The 20,439-nt window shown below is 27.8% G+C and overlaps 1 protein-coding gene across 4 annotated transcripts in view; it reads left to right on the top strand.

The window, feature by feature from the left end:
* Nucleotides 1-20,439, top strand: part of LOC126734586 (acyl-CoA Delta-9 desaturase-like) — a 38,729-nt gene that overhangs the window by 7,855 nt on the left and 10,435 nt on the right. The window contains exons 1-2 of one of the 4 annotated variants that reach the window (XM_050438283.1): nucleotides 141-305; nucleotides 12,538-12,847. In XM_050438283.1, coding sequence (XP_050294240.1) covers nucleotides 12,541-12,847 — 307 coding nt within the window. In that variant the 5' untranslated portion in view covers nucleotides 141-305; nucleotides 12,538-12,540. Of the gene's footprint in view, nucleotides 1-140; nucleotides 310-4,658; nucleotides 4,825-12,537; nucleotides 12,848-20,439 lie in introns of those variants that run through there. The other 3 variants (XM_050438284.1, XM_050438282.1, XM_050438280.1) reach the window with 3 other exon arrangements.

Here is a 20,439-nt window from a genome sequence, read left to right as displayed (position 1 = left end):
ATATTTACATTTGAAGGAATAGTCGACCCATTTTCCAATAAATAATAACACTTTACTGCATAATAAAATCGCCATGTAAGAGCCTTAATATACATATAAATATCTTAGGTCTTTTAAAAGTCATTTATAGGACATATAGTTAAGTTCCCGTTGATTACAGTAATGCTTTCTATGGCCGTGAAAATTATATTGTTAGTTAAAATAGGTCTTTTATCAATAGTTAGTATTGTTTGTAAGTGCTAGGCGGTTAAGGTGGATAGATAAATTGCAGAAGTTAATTGGACTTTTTTTTTAATGCGCAATATGTAAGTAGGTATTATGGTGTGTTTTATCTATATGCTGACTATTATTTTACCATAAATATTTGCATGGAAAAAACCTACATTTAAAATGTTTAATAATATTTTCCGAGTACTCGAGGTAATAAAAATCAAAATTACATTTTCTTGTAGATTTAAGTATGTTAAGTAAATATCCTTTTTGTATTTGTATAAAACAATGAAACTGTGTTTAGTTTGGAAAAAAATAGCCTTGATATTAATCGACTTGGTTGACGTTTTTTTTAACATTTTAAGGCAAAAATTAATTTATAATAATGTCTAAAAAATATTTCAAAATAATTTTTAATGACCACTACTTTGTTGGTAGATTGAGCAAATTTCTATGTTACCGAATAAGTAACATAAAAAAATAAAATTAATGCAGTTTTCAAAAATTCTTTTGTCTGAAAAAAAAACTTTTCATTTAGAGATAATATTTTTCTTTTTATTTATTAAGTTACAATATTTTATTCTCTATCATTCTAAGATATGCTCTAAGGAAAGTAAAAAATTATTTACATTTAAAATTTTTTTTATTTGAATTTTTTCTTCACTCTAGTAATACTTTTAAGATTGACCTTCTCATTTGAAGAATATAAATTTCTAGATAATATTTAATATTTCTTAGTACTTTATTTGCTATACTAAAAATACATTTTTATATTTTAACTTGCTCACCGTTACTAACATAACATAAAAAGTGACAAATCCAGATAGTAGCTGTAACATTTTCACTTAATAATTAAATAATAAATAAAAATTATAATATATAATAAAATCTGAATTTCAAATAAGATAACTGAAAGAGGATACATAATTATCTAAAAATGTTTAACAGATAATAGTAATGAAATATAAAGACGAGTAAAAAAATATTTATTTCCCAAAATTAACACAATTTTGTATATAATGTATTATCCCTAATTTACTTAAGTCTTGAAAAAGAATAGAAAATTAAAAAAAAATTAATTTCGGATAATAAATAAAAATGTTGATATAATAAACAGATATTCTAGCGGAAATTTTCTAATAGTAAGTGGAAATTAAAATTTCAGATATTAAGTGACAATTTTTAAATAGTCGGTGAAGATTTCTCGATAATGCGTTAAGAAATTTTTAGATAGTAACTGAAATTATATAAATTCTAATATCTATAGTATTACCTCCAATAGCAAATGAATATTTTATAGGAGATGAAAATTTCAAGATAATGAGCTAAAAATTCCAGATAATAATTAAACATTTCGATATACTTAGTAATTGAACTTAGAATTCCAGATATATATTTTTAACAAAATTTCATGTAGTAACTCGAATTACGACAATTTGTCTAACTATATTCTAACTTTACTTCTTATTGGAAAGAATATACAAATGGATATTTTCAAATAATAATTGGAAAGTCCGATATAGTAAATGAAATTAGAATTTCAGATAAAGGGGAACATTTTTATTCAAGTAAAATTTCTAAATAGTAGGTGAAGATTTCAAGATAATGAGGTGAAAATTCCAGACAATAGGTAGAAAAGTTCATGAAGTAATTGGGATTATAACAATTCTACTATATATACATAATTCCAATAGCACATGGGCATTTTCAGATAATAATTGGCATGAAAATTTCAAATATTTCAGTAATAATATTTTTTTTATTAAGGGGAATTTCTACATAGTAGGTACAGATATCTAGATAATGGGCTAAAAAATTCCAAAAATTAATTAAAAGCTTTCAAGTAGTAATGGGAATTATAAAAGTTTTACTATCAATATATCCTTCCAATAACAAATGGATATTTTCAGATAATAATTAGAAATTTCGATATGGTAACCAAAATTTGAATTTATCCAGTATATCCAGTGAATGTTTTTTAATAAACAGAATTTCTAGATGGGAGATGAAGATTTGAAAATAATAGGTAGAAAATTGCAGGTAGTAACTGAAATTTGATTTCTAAATATACCTGAAAATATTGAGTACAATTTTTTAAATGTAGTAAATGGAAATTTGCAAATACCGAGCGAGGTTTCCAAAAAACAAAGAGAAACCTTTGCGAAAACTATTTACATTTAAATTTTCCCAGCATTTCTTCTTTATGTAAGCTAATTTCCTTCCTTCCTTATGTAGGATAATAAAGCGGCTTGTCAAGAAGAAACTTCTTACATCTATCACTGCAAATTAAATTCTGTCCAGTTCTCAATTTAGGTTTCAAAGTGGAAACGCAACATCTGATGCTATTCTCTCTTTTAGAAGATATTTATTTAAGTACTAATGAAAAACTACTTTCAGTAGTAATTTTCTGTGACTGTGGAAAGCATTCGACTGTGTCGATCATCATGTGTGAGGTGTAGCTTTGAACTTATTTAAAGCTACACCTCACTTATTACCATCACTTATACAACTTATTCAAAGCTTACTTATGTGGTCGTCGACAGTCGTGGAGGAAAAGTGCCTCAGGACTCCATCATGTTTAAAATATCTTTAAGGCAGTCTTGGAAACCAATTTTTATCTCACAAAATATCTTAACTCAGATATTAAGATACTTGCACTTGCTTGAAAGTATTTGCCTTAGCAACACTTACAATTCACTTGTCCCTACTCGATCATATGTTACAAGGCAAGTGAATAATATTGGATTAATGATTCCTAGGAGCACTTTGGTGAAAAAGTCTTTTGGTTATTTTGCTAGGAAAGCCTTTAATCATCTTCCCTTAGACATTTGGACTTTAAATACGTACTGACTTTTAAAGGAAGATAAAAGTATTGCTTTTGGCAAAAGTCTATTATGACGTTGCTAAATTTCTTAATGTGAGGTGGATTATAGCATTCTGGTGAATACTGTAAATTTATTTTCCACTTTTAAGTTATTGCAGACCTGCCACTTGTATCTCTTTATATACCCTGATAATATTTTAATTTGTTTATATATTTATTCTATATGTTTTAACTTGTAATTATCAGTTCCGGAATGTGAATTAGAAACACTTGATTTTGTGTGATTTATATAACATTTATGTATAGATTTTTTTTTGTAAAGCATTCTTTTGATTGATTGATTGATAGAAATAAATAAATTTAACTCCTATATTATATACAACCATCTAGAAACTACTAGTTATTCTAAAATTAATTTAATACAAATTCCACGCAATTCTAGAAATAAATGAAATGGTCACTTTCTGATGAGTGAAGAAATCAGAAAGAATTCATATTGGAGAATCAAAGTCAACTTTTTTTACATACGTAGTAACCATAATTCTAAAATATTATAACTCTATAATATTAAACAAATTTATTAATAATTTCTAAGACATCAACTAATTTTAAATAAATTAATTTTTAATTTAACTTTAACTAATTAAAACTGTTTTATTTGCATTCCAAGCTTAGGATGACTTCATTATAAAAATGTTTAAAGCATGTGGGTCAACATGTCTACTTTTTCTTATGAGTTATTAGATGGTTATTTTGAGATACATCAACTAAAAATATAATTGTTAAGAAGATAATTGGTGTGAGCATGTAGTGGTCCACAAACCCTTTTTTTTATTTATAAAAGCAACCAACTCTAAAGATACTGTAAAGTATGAATAGGATTTTAGGATTTTTTCATTAAATATCACCTATGATATATTTTGCAAAACTTTTAAATTTCTTAAAAAACATGATGTATGTATATTAAATTTTGAAAATATGACGCTCCCAAAAAAACCCTCAATAAAATTATTAAAATTTCAGTTGCAATTCATCATTTGTGTTTTTTTTCGGATCAAGGAGAAGGTAATCCAAGAGAGGTCAATTAATTATTACAAATATACGATAAATATTTCAAGAAACATGCAATTTTTAAGAACATTAAATTAGTGTAATGTTCTGTAAGTTCCTAGCATGCTTCTTTGGTTTGATAGTTTGAATGAAGTCTAACACTGGCAGTAAAAAATTATTTTATAATAATAAAAATATAGTATGTATATAAAATAAAATAAAAACATAGAACTCTTCATTCCTTTATTTTCTTATATTTCAAATTGACTTATAAAAAAAACGACCGTGGCATAACAGCTGAATCAAAAATAAATGAAATAATGATCTATAAATAACTTTAAATAATAAATTTAAATTTAATTTTAATTAAAAACATTTCAATATGGTTATGTTTTAAGCAATCTAGTATATGACTACCAAACCTATGATGCCATATACTGGTAGCAAGTGGGTGCGGGGGAAGGGAGAAAGTACCCGCACATATACCAAGCGATGCTATCGCGGTGGTATTACTCCCACTTAAAAAAAATGCCCGAAATATGAATTTCAATATACATTGACAATTTTTAATTTTCCGGTGCATAATATATTATTTCTCTTCTGAGTTAAGAGCGCTCTCAGTTACTTATTGGAAGTTAAGTGGGGTACTACTAGTCGGAGTTTGACTCTTTTTTGGGATATTTTATTATTTGTGAGTGGTGCTAGTTGCTTTAAAAGAGGGTAATTAAAAAATATTTAAGGTAGGAAATTTAAGTTATTTTTTTTGTTAGTTTGTGCAAAATATAAGTTTTTGTTAAGGCTGTTATTGTATATTCTTATGTAAAATTAAAAATTTAGCTTGTAAAAGAAATTAATTTTAAAAAGTTATTTGATTAAATATTGTATTAATTCGGCGATTTTTAATATTCATAAACTATAATTAATTCCTTTTTTGTCACGAATCCCTTTTTCCCTACCCATAGAACTTAAATTAACTTATTGATATAATTAACATGAGAGAATATATTTAAAATGGTACAATCATGATTTGGTTCATCAAAAGCTTTAGAGTTCTCAGCCAATATCAGCTGTTATGTACAATCTACAAAAGTTTTACAAAATAATTATAAAATATCATGTTTTTCAATTAACGTTTTACCCTATCACATAAACTTAATCAATATTTTTCTATTTCTATCAGTAAGCTTGTCCTAATATCATTCTTCTTTAATCTATTGATTTGGACTCATTTCTCTCATGAATTATCTAGTTTAATGGTTATTTTTTTACTTTAATATCATTTAATTATTACCCATTCTCCATCATCTCTTCTTAGAACTTTTATAGTTTTTCTTCCAACTTTTAAATCGTCTCTTCCAAAAAAGTGTTTTATGTTTTTATTTTATTTTAAATACATCTCATATTTTTAATATTAAAAAATAATTTTTAACTGCCATTGTTAAACTCCACTCAAACTATGAATCCTAAGAAGCATGCCAGGAATATCCACAACATTAGAGTAATTCTATGTTTTTAAAAATTGCATGTTTACTGAAATATTTATTGTATCTTTGTAGTAATTAATTGACCTGTCTTTAATTACCTTGTCCTTTATCCGAAAAAAAACACAAATGATGAATTGCACCTGAATTTTATTTTTCGTTTTTTATGATGCTTACGGTATTTCTCATTTTTTTCCCCATTGAACTCCAATTAAAGTTTATTGCTCACCGTCTTCTCCATATTGCTCTTCTCACGTATCCTTATCAAAATGACAGATTTCTTTTTGTTATATATCTTTTTCTACTGCTCGTTTTCTCTAACCTATTTATTTCTAATATAACTCGGTTATTTCCGTGTCATTTTTTTAAATTTATTTCCATATATCACGGTGCTATATTCTAAAAGGTATTTCTGATAATCGGTTGTTTATTTTATAATATTTCCTGAAATTGTGAGCCTTGGGTGCTTAAATGTTCCAGTAGCTCTTATAACTCTTTTCAAATTTATTTGGTGATATAGACTAGGTGTTATTTACTCTGATATGTACCAGTACTCTTTTTTGACTGGGATTCCTATATAATCACAGTTTCTTTCCCCTTCTCTGTTTTTTGATCTCTGAATGGTTTTCTTCTCGACGGAATTTAATTTAAGATCTTCTCTATATATCTATTTAGATTTTCTTAATTTTAAACTCTTATTACCTCTTTAATACGTATTCTGGATATTTCCTTTCTATTCTTTACGGTATCTAGAGAACAGCGTTTAAAACCTTAACCAAAATCAATTTTAATATAATACAGGGTGTTACAGAATAAGATGCTGATGCTAAGATGCTGATAAGCCTTAGGTGATTCTAAGAAGAAAAGTTAAAATAAAGCTGTCCTAAACTCCTTAACTTTTGAGCTATACAGTGTTAATATCTTAAGAAAAAAACCATTTCTTCATCAAAACTTTTTCCTCTTTAAATTTATTTTATACAAACTATTTTTAGGTTTTTGCATGTCAGGCGAACAAAGTCAAGAAATCAAATTTGCTCTAAAATAAATCGGGACTATAAAAATAGGTTTTTTAAAAATATTTAGTAGCGTTATTTAGGGTTCCTGTACGGACTTAAAAAAAATCTCCTACATCAAAATATGACTGTTAATACCCAGAGGTTGTGTGCCAAATTTCATTAACATATCTAGGAAGTTAATAAAAGTTATTATGAAGAAACGATTTTTTTCTTAAGATTTTAACAACCTGTAGCTCAAGAGTTAAGAGATTTAGGACATAGCTTTATTTGAACTTTTCTTCTTAAAAAGGAATAACACCCTGTATATCAGTGGTCTTCTTTGACTGTGATTCCCATATCTTTATAGTTTCCTTCCCCTTCTATGATTTGCATGATCTACATTTCTCCTTCTTCTCATCGGAAGCTAATTCAACATCTCCTTTCTTGTGAATCGTTTGAACTTTTCACTGCCTCTAATTTTTTCTATTTTTATTACTTTATAGGTTGTTTGGTATTTCATGTTCTAATTTTGGAAATAAATCCTTGTACACTTTTTCTTCCTTTGCTTAATTTTTTCCTTTACTTAAATGTTCCAGTAGCTGTCATTTTTCTATTCTAATTAATTTGAAGGTAAATACTAGTTATCATTTATACTGGTGTATACCAGTGGTCTTTTTTGACTGGGATTCCTATATCTTTACAGTTTCTTTCCCTTTCTATGATTTTATCTCTAACATGCATTCTTTTTTATTCTTTATACTATTTACAGAACAGCATCTAGAACCTTAGCCAAAATAAATTTTATATCATATATGTTAAGGATTCTTATAAATCTCATAGTTCTTTATATAACTTTTTTTGTTCCGCCATTCTTGATTTTTGGCTCTTCATCCTCTCGTTATTTTAGAGATATGTCTTTATTCCTTATTGCTATCAAGTTATAATTTAAGAACTCCCTTTTACTTGCCCTCCTCTATATATCCATTAGATTTTTTCCATTCTAAACTATTAGGATTTATAGAAGTGGAAGTGGAAGACGAGGAATCCTCTACTTTTTCCACTTTCTCTTCCATAATTTATAACCTCGGCTGAACAGCATCCAGGACTTTAATAAAAAAATGTATATCGTATATATTAAGAATTTTTCCAGTTTCCTCCCTTTTCTGTTCTTTAATTTTTAATTCTGATTCATTCATTCTGCTCGTCTTTAGATATCTAGATTTTTCTCATTCTAGGGTACCCACCCTTGGATATCTGGTTTCCTGTCTTCACTACTTGACTATGTTTCTTGGTCTCCGATCCTTTCCAAACCTTCATCTATTACATCTCTTTGTCTTCTTTCTTTCTTCCTAGTGAATCTTTTGAATTTTCCAGTATCTCTAATTTCTTTCCTTAATTTATATTCCTTTATAGGTTCGTTTATGTTCTTATTTTAAAACTAAAGCTTTGTACACTTTACCTCTAATTGATCCCTATAGATCCCTAAGATATCTCATAGAAATTCCTTTTAAAAGTGTGAGCCTTGGATAATTATTGTAGTAGTTATTAATAATGTTCCAGTAGCTGTTATTCCTCTATTCTAACTTATTGGAAGATATATTATTTATATTGGTATATACGAGTGGTCTTCTTTTGCGGATTGGGGATTCATATCTTCATAGTTTCTTTCCTTTTCTATGATTTTCATGTTCAGCATTTCTCCTTCTTCTCATCGGAAGCTAATTCGACATTGTTGTTCGGTCTTCATATCTTAATTTTAGAACTAAAGCTTCGTACACTTAACCTCTCTTTGATCTCTAAAGTATCTCAGTAGTATTTTCATTAGAGAGTGTGAGTCTTGGGTACTTTAATGTTCCAGTAGCTAATTTTGCTCTATTCAAATTTATTTGTTGATATAGACTAGGTGTTATTTATACTGGTTATATATACCAGTACTCTTCTTTCACTGCCATTTGTATATCTTCATAGTTTCTTTTCCCTGCTATGATTTTCGAGAACTGCATTTTTCTCTCAATGGAACCTAATTTAAGATTTTCTCTACGTATCTATCTAGATTTTTTAAATTTTAAGCTGTCATATTTTCAAATCATTCTAGATTTCTGGTTTTTCATCCTCTCGTGATTTCTGAGATATGTCTTTATTCCTTTCCCCTGAGCTATTACGACGTATACAAGTCTTTGAATCGGACCATTACACCGAATCTTCACCACTTTCTTTTCCATACTTTATAGACTTAAAATTTAACAAAATGCATGTTAAATATATATAAAAAATAGTTTCCTTCCGTCTCTGATCTGCTAGTATTGGTTCTGATTAATTCATTGTGCTCGTTTGTATATATCTAGATTTTCTTCTTTCTTGTCTGTGTTCCTTGGTCTCTGATCCTTTGCAAACCTTCATCTATTATATCCCTGTCTTCTTTCCTTCATCCTAGGGATCTTATTCAAGATCTTCTTCTAAGATGCTCTACATATCCATCCAAATCTTCATTCAGTGAGTTTCTTTAGATCGTTTTAACCCTGAACTATCGAAATCAATATTTCTGTTTGACTTGTTCTTGCTTCAAAATGTAGATCAATCAGGTGTCTTTTGATATCATTATTAATGCAATAATTTTCCATCATTTTCACCATTTAAGTCATATTTATTTATTTTAAAAAATTGAGCAATTATTGGGAAACCTCGTGTGGGATATTATAAATATATTTAAAAATGAAGGATAATTAATTACCAATTTTTAGGAACGAGTAAACAAATTAGTGGATCTTATTGTGAGATTATTATAATTTCATTTAAACCTTATTAAATATTCATATAAATACGTAAAGATGTCAATGAGTTTATGATGGGACGGTATTTATAAAATAAGGGGAAATCAAAACAAATGAGAAATAAATGACCTGCCTAATCAAAATATTTATATTATAAATAAAATATTTATTACGAACAAGGTAGAGCTTTAATACTTTATTTTGATTTAATTAAAGTTAATGGACTTGTAATTCACTTAAAATTAATACTAGTGTAATCACCTGCTGTCGTACTTCAGAATTTTTATATATTTTTTTTATCGCTTATTTCCAATCGAATGCCACCGATGCAACGACAATTATTGTTTTAAAATCGTGCCATTGTGCAAAATTAAAACAGCAGTAAATTAAATATTCTAGAAACTAAAAATGACCGGTGCTGTGATTTGTGTTCCATAAATTCTGTTTTATTTTACGCCGCTAAATACTAGAATAAACTGTTGTACTAAAGATTTATGCAAATAGGTTTTTCTTTAAAGGAGAACCTTTTGTTTTGATCTACGATGCGTTAAACATTTTATTATGGTTTACGTATTAGTTTGTTGCAATTTATGCGTAACTGGCTACCGTGAAAAATATATTTATAAAAAGTCTTGTAAACTAGAAAAATTTGGGACTTTTTCTTATATGTAGCCTCACAGTACAAAGGGCCTTAAAGTTTTACCGAGAAAATAAAGTCTTAAAAAAAATATGCACAGAGTAACTTGGTTATTTAGGTTTGACATATTTGGGTAATATTTCGTGATGGTAAGACGTAATTCTTGAAATTTCAAGGATTCAAAAAAATTACATCAACAATTTAAATATGAGGTAATTAACCAGCGATCTTGAAATTTTTAAATATTGAGTCGAAGTTTTACAAGGTTAATTCGAAATTCGAAAGTTGGAATTATAAAATGTCGAGATTAGAATTCGAACCTATGGGGCAAAATTTCGAGACAGAAGTCGAAATTTCAAAAATTCAAAATAATTAGTCAAAGAATTAAAATTTGGTAATTTTTTGAGAACATTTTTGAGATATCGAGGAGAATTTTAAAGATTTTTAAGGTAATAAATTGAAATTGTAAAATACTCGGGTAACTAGTATGAAATTTCGAGTTTTAATTTTTAAGATCTAAGATTTTTTCTGAATAAAAATTTAAAATTTAGAAATTATAACTTAACAGTTCTTTTATCGAGATAGTAAAAAAAATCTAAAATTTAAAGATAATGACTGATATAACCAAATTTCAAGATACTAATTCAGTTTTTCTCTTAAAAAAATACGCTTTTGCCAGAGCTGCTTGCTTACTTTAAAAATCAGGAAAAATCAAAATATTTCTTTAATCAAAGAATTACATTAATAATTTAAAAAGTAGGTAGAACTTTGGCAATTCTTGACATGTTAGCAATGCCGTACCATTAACAGTCCCTAAAATATCAGAGTAAATTAATAATACAAAAATGCTGTTAAGGACATAAGAAGTAATTTGGAAATTATAGGCATCTCGGCAACGTCTTAGTACTTTTTTTAGGTACGTTATCGATGTTGCCAACTTTAGACAACAGTCTGGAAGAAATTTATTATCAAACTATTCGGTAGTTTAAGCAAAGAAATCGAAAGAAAAAAAAACAAATAGAAATAGACTGTTAAAGGTTATTTCAAAGAGACAACGCTAAATAAGGAAAAAAGAAAAAAATTGTAACAAAAATGAGAAGAAAGAAAAAATTACGGGTAAAAAGAAAAAACATTGTTAATATTTCTTCTAAAGATGGTTTAAAAAAGGCGAGTTGATAAAGGGGAAGGGGAACAGAGAAATAAAGACAAAAAGGGACAAACATAAAGGGAAAAATGTATGAAGTTAAGAGGAAAAGGGATCAGGGAATTTTAAAGTTGTTGTTGAATATTTAATAATACCAGAGAGAAAAAATATGAAGGTAGATAAAGATAAAGCCATAGCCCAAGGACAGAGCAAGGGACAAATAATAAATTAAATAAATGGTCAAACGGAAAAACTTATATAGTAGTGCACGAAAAAGCATGAATTTCCTTTTCAAGAATGAAGAAGATAAATACTGAAAATTTAAAAATATCGAAATCATAACATGAAATTTAAATGTTTCTATAGATACTAACTTAGTCAAAGTTTTAGGACTTTTAGACCAAACAATTTTGAGTCAAAATTTTGGGATTTTTAAGAAAATTACTTCATTACTTAATGTCAAGGTGCTAAGACAAAACGAAATTTCAAAATTTTTAAATAGTAAGTCAAAACGATAACATTTAAAAAAAACAATCGAAATTTCAAGGAATTATTATTATATTATTTCTGAAAAAAGCAAAATTTTGAAAATGCAAGATAAAATATCAAGATTATCAATTAGATTACATATTTATTTCAAGATCATAACTTCCAAATTTAAAATGCCGAGCTAACAAACTTTTTAAGTTTTGAGATATAAAGTTAAGGTTTTAAAATATCGGGCGAAATTTTAAAATAAAAAAATTCAAGCCAGCTTACCATCTTGTCAAATTATCGAGCAAATAAGTCAAAATTGACATTTATCATATTAGTAATACGAAATTTTGAATTTTACACATAATTAATCTAAATTTAAAAATGTGAAAATAATACTGGCCGGCATTTTAAAATTTCGAGACAATAACTGTAAATTTGAAATTATCAATACACTTAACGTGAAATTTTCAGATCAAATTATTAGTAATAGTTCAACATTTTAAAGTAAAACTTTTCAAGATTAGTAAACACAATTCTAAAACTTATAAAGTTCTAAAATTTATTAAGTCGACATTTCCAAATTCTATTTTACTATAAATTTTTCAAATATTTAGGGCATAATTAAGGAGGGTAAGAAAAAGTTTAAAAAATTATAGGTAAAAAAAATCATATTAAAATTTTAAGATTAGTATGACGGAATTTAAAAATTTTAATTATTTCATAATTTTATTTTCAAATTAATAATGCAAAAATTAATAAAAATCCTTCCTTTAAGAAAAATGTTATTAATTCAAATCCGGTGACCGAGGTTAGCCTAATACAGACCTGTTTAGGTCACAGTATAGACAGAAAATAAAATTTAAGAATAAAAAAATATTATAAAGATAATAACACTAATACAACACTAAACTATCCTTAAAATAAAACAAAAATTATTTCCTTTTCCAGAAAATGACTATCCCGGAACCTTGCGTAGGTTTACCCACAATGGAAAATCACGAGACGTTTTCCTCCCAAACTGAACCCCAATCAGCCCAAATTAAAGAAGAAGAAAAAGAACACTTAGCAGAATCCAAAGAGGTTTCACCCAAAGAAATTGACTATTTGGGTAAACTGCCAGCAGAAGTTGGCACAGACTACACCTTCAAAAGGGACATTGTATGGTTTAACGCTATAGGGTTTCTAATATTACATGTGGCCGCTGTATACGGATTATGGGTCATGGTGTTCCATTGCTACTGGAAAACTGATATTTGGGGTAAGTTTAAGAAGAATTAGATGTGTTTAAGTCTTAGAAGAGATTTGACTAAAAAGAGAATTTTTCAAGTATTCTGTTTAAATTAAGGAAATGATCTACTTAGTGTTACGATCTTAAGAAAACTAAGATGTTGGTGGAGTTGAATGACTGTTAATCACCCTCATTCCAGACGTTAATCAGACACGCGTATTTAAATTACAAAACTACTACCAAGGTTGATTTTTTAACCGTGACATCCAACCGAACGCTTGCACCATCGATACGAAACTTTTAAATGATCCCTTTCATCATAGTCATTAAGAGAAGTAGAAGTCGCGTTGCAACATTCTTACCTTTAATATTCATAATTTTAGATAGTTGGGAGCTTAGTAATTATTATGGAATTTAATTGGTTTTTGATGGATATCGCATGGCCCCCCCGAGAAATTACATTGCTAGATCGAGATTTATAGTTTTATTGATAGTTTGAAGAGTGTTTTGCAATTGTAGTGGGTTCCTTAAGAAACGTCTTCTGATTGATTTATCTTGCCTTGAAATGGTGAGGTAGAGAGAGAAGAGGTCAAAAAAGAGAAGAAAATGTGGTCTTAAAAATGATAAAGTTAGTACAATTTAAAACCAATATTTAGCCAGTGTTATTTTGGATTTGAGTAGGATCAAGTTCAAGCTAAGTTAGTCGTTGCTGAATCTACGAAGTTATTAAGTCTTGGTCATAAATTACACGTGGGCTGTTTTAATTAAAAAAAAAAAACAAAAATTCGTTGGAAAATGGATACAAATAAATTCCATATATTGACGATTTAAAGAAAATGCTGAAAAATCTAATACCATCAATGTGGATTTTTCTCGATCCTGTGAGGAGAATTCAATTTTTTTATGATTGTAATGGATACAGTGTAGGTCAACTGAAGAGTTTATTATCGATTTTTTTTGAAACCTTAACAGTCAATCAGTTACTCAAATTCTGTCAGGCTAGTAAAAAAAATAGATATATTTAAAAATAACAAATAAATGATCAATCATTAACTAAACATTATGTATTCCAAACAACAATATTTAGAAAACAACATAAATAAAAATCCACCGTTTAAAGAAAGTGATATTGACTTTAAAACCCATAAAATTCTTCTAAAAAATGAAAGCAAACCAATTTGCATTAATTTAATGACATCAGATGATACGGAGATAATAAATTTTGAAAAATCTACAAGTTTTATTAGTAAGAACATACAAAAATGATACAAAAGGCACCGTTTTGTACAAGGTTAAGGTAAAAACACCGGCGGATAAAAAAAAACAGATACGTCACATTTATTTACTTTCACTTGTTGAATTTATCGAGCGTGTTTCTGCCGTAATGGTTGAATCAGTGCAAAATCAATAAGAGTAATTGGTTTTATTGAGAAAAGAAGAATATTTTAGCTGACATGATGAAAGTTGTAATATGATACAGGATCAGTGAAGCTTCTAGATGACTTTCTACAGCGGGTCATCAGAAAAACATACCAGTGAGATGCAGTTTCATGAAAATGCTGATAATTAATAAGACTGTAGAATTTTTCGCTGAAAAAGTGACTTATGGCCTGCTAGGTCTTTGGACTTAGAGAAAATCAGAGTTCATAGTGGTAGCTATTACAGGATTCAAACCTTGCGAAGTAAACAACCTCATTGTTAAAGTACATATATTATATTTCATTAGAATTGCTAATTTTATTGCAAAAAATGAACATAAATATTTTTGTCTTTACAGCAATGGCTGCATATTAAAAGCATTTATGAAAGTTTTTTTCTTAATCTAGAGCAATGTGTTGTGTAAAAAAGGTTTTTTTACTAAATGTTGAAAAGTATTGTCAAGAAATGTTCAAAACAGTAACATTTCCTTCTAAAGCAGTTAGGTCTTTGGATCATAGCCAATGCTTGTTAAATAATCTGCAATAATTTTTTTCAGGTACAAACTGGGTTTCTAAACATCTTAAATCTTTCATAAACAAAACGAGCTTTACGAGTTCTAGAATTTTTGAAAGTTCTCAAAATGCAAACTTATCACATAATTATGATTTAGGTGAACTTTAATGCCTGGCTGTCTCAATTGAAATCGATAATGTATTCAAAGTTTCGTCAAATTTTAATGAGACAAAATCAACATAAACTAACATAATAAGATTTTGCCAATATGTACACGATGCTTTTAATAAAAGAACGAAGACGGGTTAATGTAGTTTATACTATATGGAGAAGGCTTTTAATAAAAAATATTTTAATTAATGTACTTGTATCCTATTTAAATGACAGGTAGCAATATGGTGAAGTCAAGGGTGCTACTGAAGTCTAAGCTTTATATTAGCAGTACTAGGGTTCCCCAAGACTCCAATTTGGGACGTCTGCTATTTTTTGTTGCTATAAATGTCATATTAAGTTCTGTAGGTAATTCAATGATCTTATGTTTTGCCGATGACTCTAAAACCGACAAGGAAATAAGTTCATTGGAGGATTGTCATAGTTTACAAATAAATTTATAAAAAGCTGTAAGATGGTGTATTTTAATGACTATAAGCATGAGAAAGACTTCATTGTTATAGTAGACTGTAAACTAGCGTTTACAAATAACATCATTGAGTTGGTTGATAAGACATATAAAAAATTGAGCTTTATTGTCAGATCCACTAGGGTTTTAGCGTTGAGTAATGTCCAGGATTGTTTGACAGTTTGGTGTTACCGGTGCTGGGCTATGATTGCATTATATGGTTTTCTCAATATGAAATATGGAGCAAAACTATAGAACGTGTGCAACGTAAATTCCTAAAATACAAGTTTTTTCAAAAATCATGGTTATTATCCGAGTCAAAGCTATAATCACTTATTACTATTGCAGGAATTTAATAGGATTTCTTTGGAAAATGGTCACATCAAGATTTGTCTTGTATATATGCACAAGATATAAACCAATAAAATTAATTTTTGAGAAATACTTCAATGCTTCCATTCTTTGTCAATACTGGTAGCACTAGACCAAGAAAGATTTTTAACTTTTTAAATTTTTGTTCGGCTTTTAATAGTCACGTACTGTATTTAGTTCTTCAAATTTCATATTTATCAAAAAAAAAACTAAAAAAAAAATAAATAAAATACATTTTTTTTTTACATTAGGATAATTCGGAAAAAAACCAATAGGATAAAATAAAAATAAAATGAATTTGAAGTGTAACATAAGAAATTAGGACAATACAATTACGAATAAAATCAGTAGAAATTAAGGGCAACAAGAAACAAGAAAATGGAAACGACAAATAGAGTTCAAAAGAAAAAAAAATTATTCAACAAAAAGAAAACAGCGAGATTTTCAAATCAGAAAAAAAGGAAAATAAATTTGAACCAACAAAAAAATCGGATAGAAAAATAGGAACAACGATAGCATACCAAAAATAATCTGTCTGAAAAAATATTTAAGTCAATTGTAATTAAGATAAATACAATGCAAAAATTAAATTATTAAAAGTAAAAAGAAGAAAAAAAACAAAAAAATTAATTTGAAATGAAAATGCTTCCATTTTTTGTCAATATTTTTTTTAACTTGGATTTTCTCAGAACAAACATCTATAAAATGTGTAACTTTTTTAATATTTATGCTAGTGACTTAGATTGTGAATAGATTCACAAAACTTGTAAAGGACAGATTGCTTACTTCTCAGATGCAAAATTTAGAGCTCTAGTTTGCATTATTTTTTTTGCTAGATAATTTGGTGGTTTTGTTTGGCTGTTTTCAATAGTATTCTACTTAAATTCTAGTGCTGTAAAAATTGTAATATTAGTTAATAGAATTGTATCTATAATTGACCTTTTCGCTGTTGATTCATTATAAATAAATAAATATATCATGTTCAAATTTTAGATGGGTGTGGGATAGGAATTTTTTACGTGAATTGTATATAGAAAAATTGATTTGGAACTTTCGGTATCCTAAAAAACGTTTTAAATTTTTTAGTCTATTGTGGATCATAAGCATACTGCCGTCCACAATTAAAAAACGGTATCTGCGTTAAGAGTAAAACTGAGAAAACGAACTTTAAAGTCTTTTATGCAAGTTTTTTTAGAATATTTTTTAAAAAATTAAAACAGTCTAGATTTATGACTAAAAAGTAAAGCTAAATTTATTAGAAAAGCAAATTTGGCAATATTTATTCTTTTAAAGCTGAAATTTCACTTACCGCCTTTTAATTAGGTAATATTGTGTATATTATTATCCCAGTATTATTACCGTATCTGCATGATAATGATTTATTAATAATAATACCTATTATATTATAAGCAGATTCTAAAAATTTAAGGAAACAAAACTTTGGTAATTAATTTATTTATTACATATTAATTAACAAACATCACACAAAACAAAAAAAAATCTTTCAAACAAAACAAAAAAACTTCTAAAAAAATAAAAATTATTACAGTAAGTGCAATAAGTCTACACCTATTTTAAAGTTCGTCAGTGTCCGAATACTCTTCACTTACTTCTGGTAAATTAGTCCAGAACAGTTTTCTGTTTTCTGGAAAGCCGTGAGGTCTAGAGTTTTTGGTAAAACTTCCTAAGAGCTGCTTTTTTTTCATTGCCTTTGGCATAAGAAAATCTAAAGTTTTTATAAGGAGCTTATTAAAACTATTTCGATTCCCCAGGACAAATTTTCCTCGCTCAGCAACAACCTGTACTATGTCTGACAAATAAGGCCTATTTTCATCAAGTTTCTTTAGTTTTTGTTGCGACGTGAAATTATCCCAATCAAAAAAATCCGTATGGTTCATTTCTTTTACTTCGGCGTTGCCCTTACATGCAGATGCTACTGAACCAATAAAATCATTGAAATCGTAAATTTTGGATCTTCGTTTCATAGACAGCTCCACTTGGTAGTGGAAGCTGTCTGCAGACATAAATGTATGTCCAGGCTCAAAATAATTAAAAGTTATGCTTTTAGCTGAAATTTCGTTTGAGTTTACCATTCTTATTAAAAAAGTAAACAGCGACCAATTTTTGTTTTGGTTAGTACAATTGTCTAACCAAATAATAATATTTTCAGTGTCTCTATGAAACTTAAAAAATGAATAAAACGTACTTATAAAATCTTCTTTCGATCGCTTAGTTACGGCTTCATGCCATACAACAGCAAATGGTTTATTGGTTTTAGTTATTTTTCCTAAGGGAACAAATGTTTCATTATAGGCTATTAGACGTTTCAAGAAAATCGCAGTCTTGAACGTATCCATTTTTGGTAGCATAACAATTTTTTGTAAATCTGCAGAGACACATGTTGTATTACTATCAAACATCTGCTCACTGTGTTCTCTGTATAATTTTCGTGATTCACTAGCGCGATTTACATGCTTTTTCCAAAGTTGACAAGATTCGCACGAGTCTTATACAAGTTATCTTTATCATGCCCATATAGCTTAAAATGTTCACATAAATCGCATTCTTCGTGCCCTAGTTTGTTGAAAGAAATGTGTTTTGCTTTTATTTTTTATTTTTGTTTCAATTGAAATTCTAGTTCCAAGAAATTTTTCTTTAAAATCATTGTACATTAGTGTCATTATTAAGTCGCTGCTTAAGTATCGAACCTTTGGAGCGTGCTCTCTACGATAATGTGATACCTCTGGATGAAAAGACTCAATATGTTCGTTAATAGCACTATCATCAATTTTTCTTTGAGAAGCCTTGCCTGAATTTCCATGTGGCAAAGGTGTCATTCGACATTTTAGTGTTTTTGATCATTGCCTTTCTTGTAACCAAGTGTAGTCAAAAAAAATATTTTGCAGACAGGCACCACTTTGCCTATGTCATTTTTTAAGAAATACATAAACGTATTTTGCTTGATAAATTTATCACTTGTAACAGTTCTTCGTTTTACTACTAATCTTGAACATGTTTTGAGTATAAATGCCTTTTGCTCATTTTTAGATAATTGCCAAAATTGACTATTTATTGATTTTCTTACTTCATTTGAAATAAGCGACGAACATTTTTTCTTGCAGTTTTTGCAGCCAGGTAAGACAGCATGATTTTTAGCACGTTTTTTTGCTGCTAACAATTCTCGAGTCTTGAGATCGGTATCAAATTTCCTTCTTTTACAAAAAGTAGCCGTTTCTAAAAATAAATATTAATAATCAGTTTTATAATGTACTTAAAAATAAAATGTTTAACTAGGTACCTTTTTGATTTGAATCTTTAACCTGAACCCTAGAAGATAGATAATTTAGAGGAATATCTTCACAATTCGTATCATGGTCATGTTAACACTTTCAAGATTTTTATTGACAAATTGAACAATATCACCGGAAAATATTTTAACTGCAACTGCGTACTTAACGTCAGCACTTGCCGCCTAATTATTAAGCATGTTGCAAGATAATTTTGCAGATACGGCTAAACAATTTTAGACATTAATTCAGATTTTATTTTAGATACGGCCTTATAACTTTGTAAGGAGATGGATTAAGTAACAAGAACAATTTTGATACCAAAAACTCGATTTTTGAATTTTCTGTAGATACCGCCTTTTTATTGTGCACGGCAGCATAGTGACAGCATTATATAGGTGTTAAATAATGCACGTTGGCCAATTATTAATTTGTTGATACTGTAATGTGTCAAATAAATAAGATTAGCTAATTGTGTTAAAACAAGTTTTTTTCCGAGTTTTACAATTACAATTAAAAGTAACTTAAACGTAAAATTAGAACATACCTGGAAAAAACCAGACAAACTCGAAAAAAACTAGATTTTAATGTTAAAAATAATACATTTTTTAAACGTCATTTCAAAATTAAAGCATAACCAGTTTCGCTACTTTTCACTACATCAGCAGGTTACTTTTCTATTTAAAACGCAAAACGTAGAATTTTCGAGTAGTTCTGTCTATAACTTTTTTCAAAATTTATATTATAAATATATTTTAACCTAAAGAAAAAGTTAAAGATTCAACTTGATTAGATTTTTTCAATTTTAACCATTTTTGTTGTTTTTTTTCTTAAGTGTTGAGTTTCAATTCAATATATTTATATTTTTTCTGAAAAATTAAATCTTATAATAATTTTGAATAAATGTCAAATAATTAAAATATCATTAAGAAAAAAAGACAAAATATCACGATTTATTCGAAAAATCATTTTTTTAAATTTTTTTCAAAAAAAAAACATAAGTTCTTTTAACCCTGCCTGAAGATGCCATTTAAGTAATGAAACCTTTTGCAACCAATTGCCACTTTTTAAAACGCAAAAAATTCAGTTCAGTAAATCTTTAACTGGAAAATTCATCAATTTCAACCCTATCTTTGCCTGAAAATATCACTTTAAGTCTTGGAATCAGTTACAAAGATTAAACTTGACATTTTTCAGTATTTTATTTTCTGTTATATTAGCTAATCTTGTTTATAGAGAAAAGTGTTCATAAAATAGAAAATAAATAATTGATTCTTAATTAATTATTAATTAAGGAAAACCTTATACGAACTATATATATAAAATTAAGCTCAAATGAGACAACTATAGTCCTGAGCCAATTTCTCTATTAATCCATCTAATAATAATAATTTCTATATTTTAAAATTTTT

The sequence above is a fragment of the Anthonomus grandis genome, chromosome 3 (assembly GCF_022605725.1).
Source record: "Anthonomus grandis grandis chromosome 3, icAntGran1.3, whole genome shotgun sequence".
In the NCBI taxonomy this organism is placed as follows: Eukaryota; Metazoa; Arthropoda; class Insecta; order Coleoptera; family Curculionidae; genus Anthonomus; species Anthonomus grandis.
This window is presented reverse-complemented; position numbering and strand designations above follow the sequence as displayed.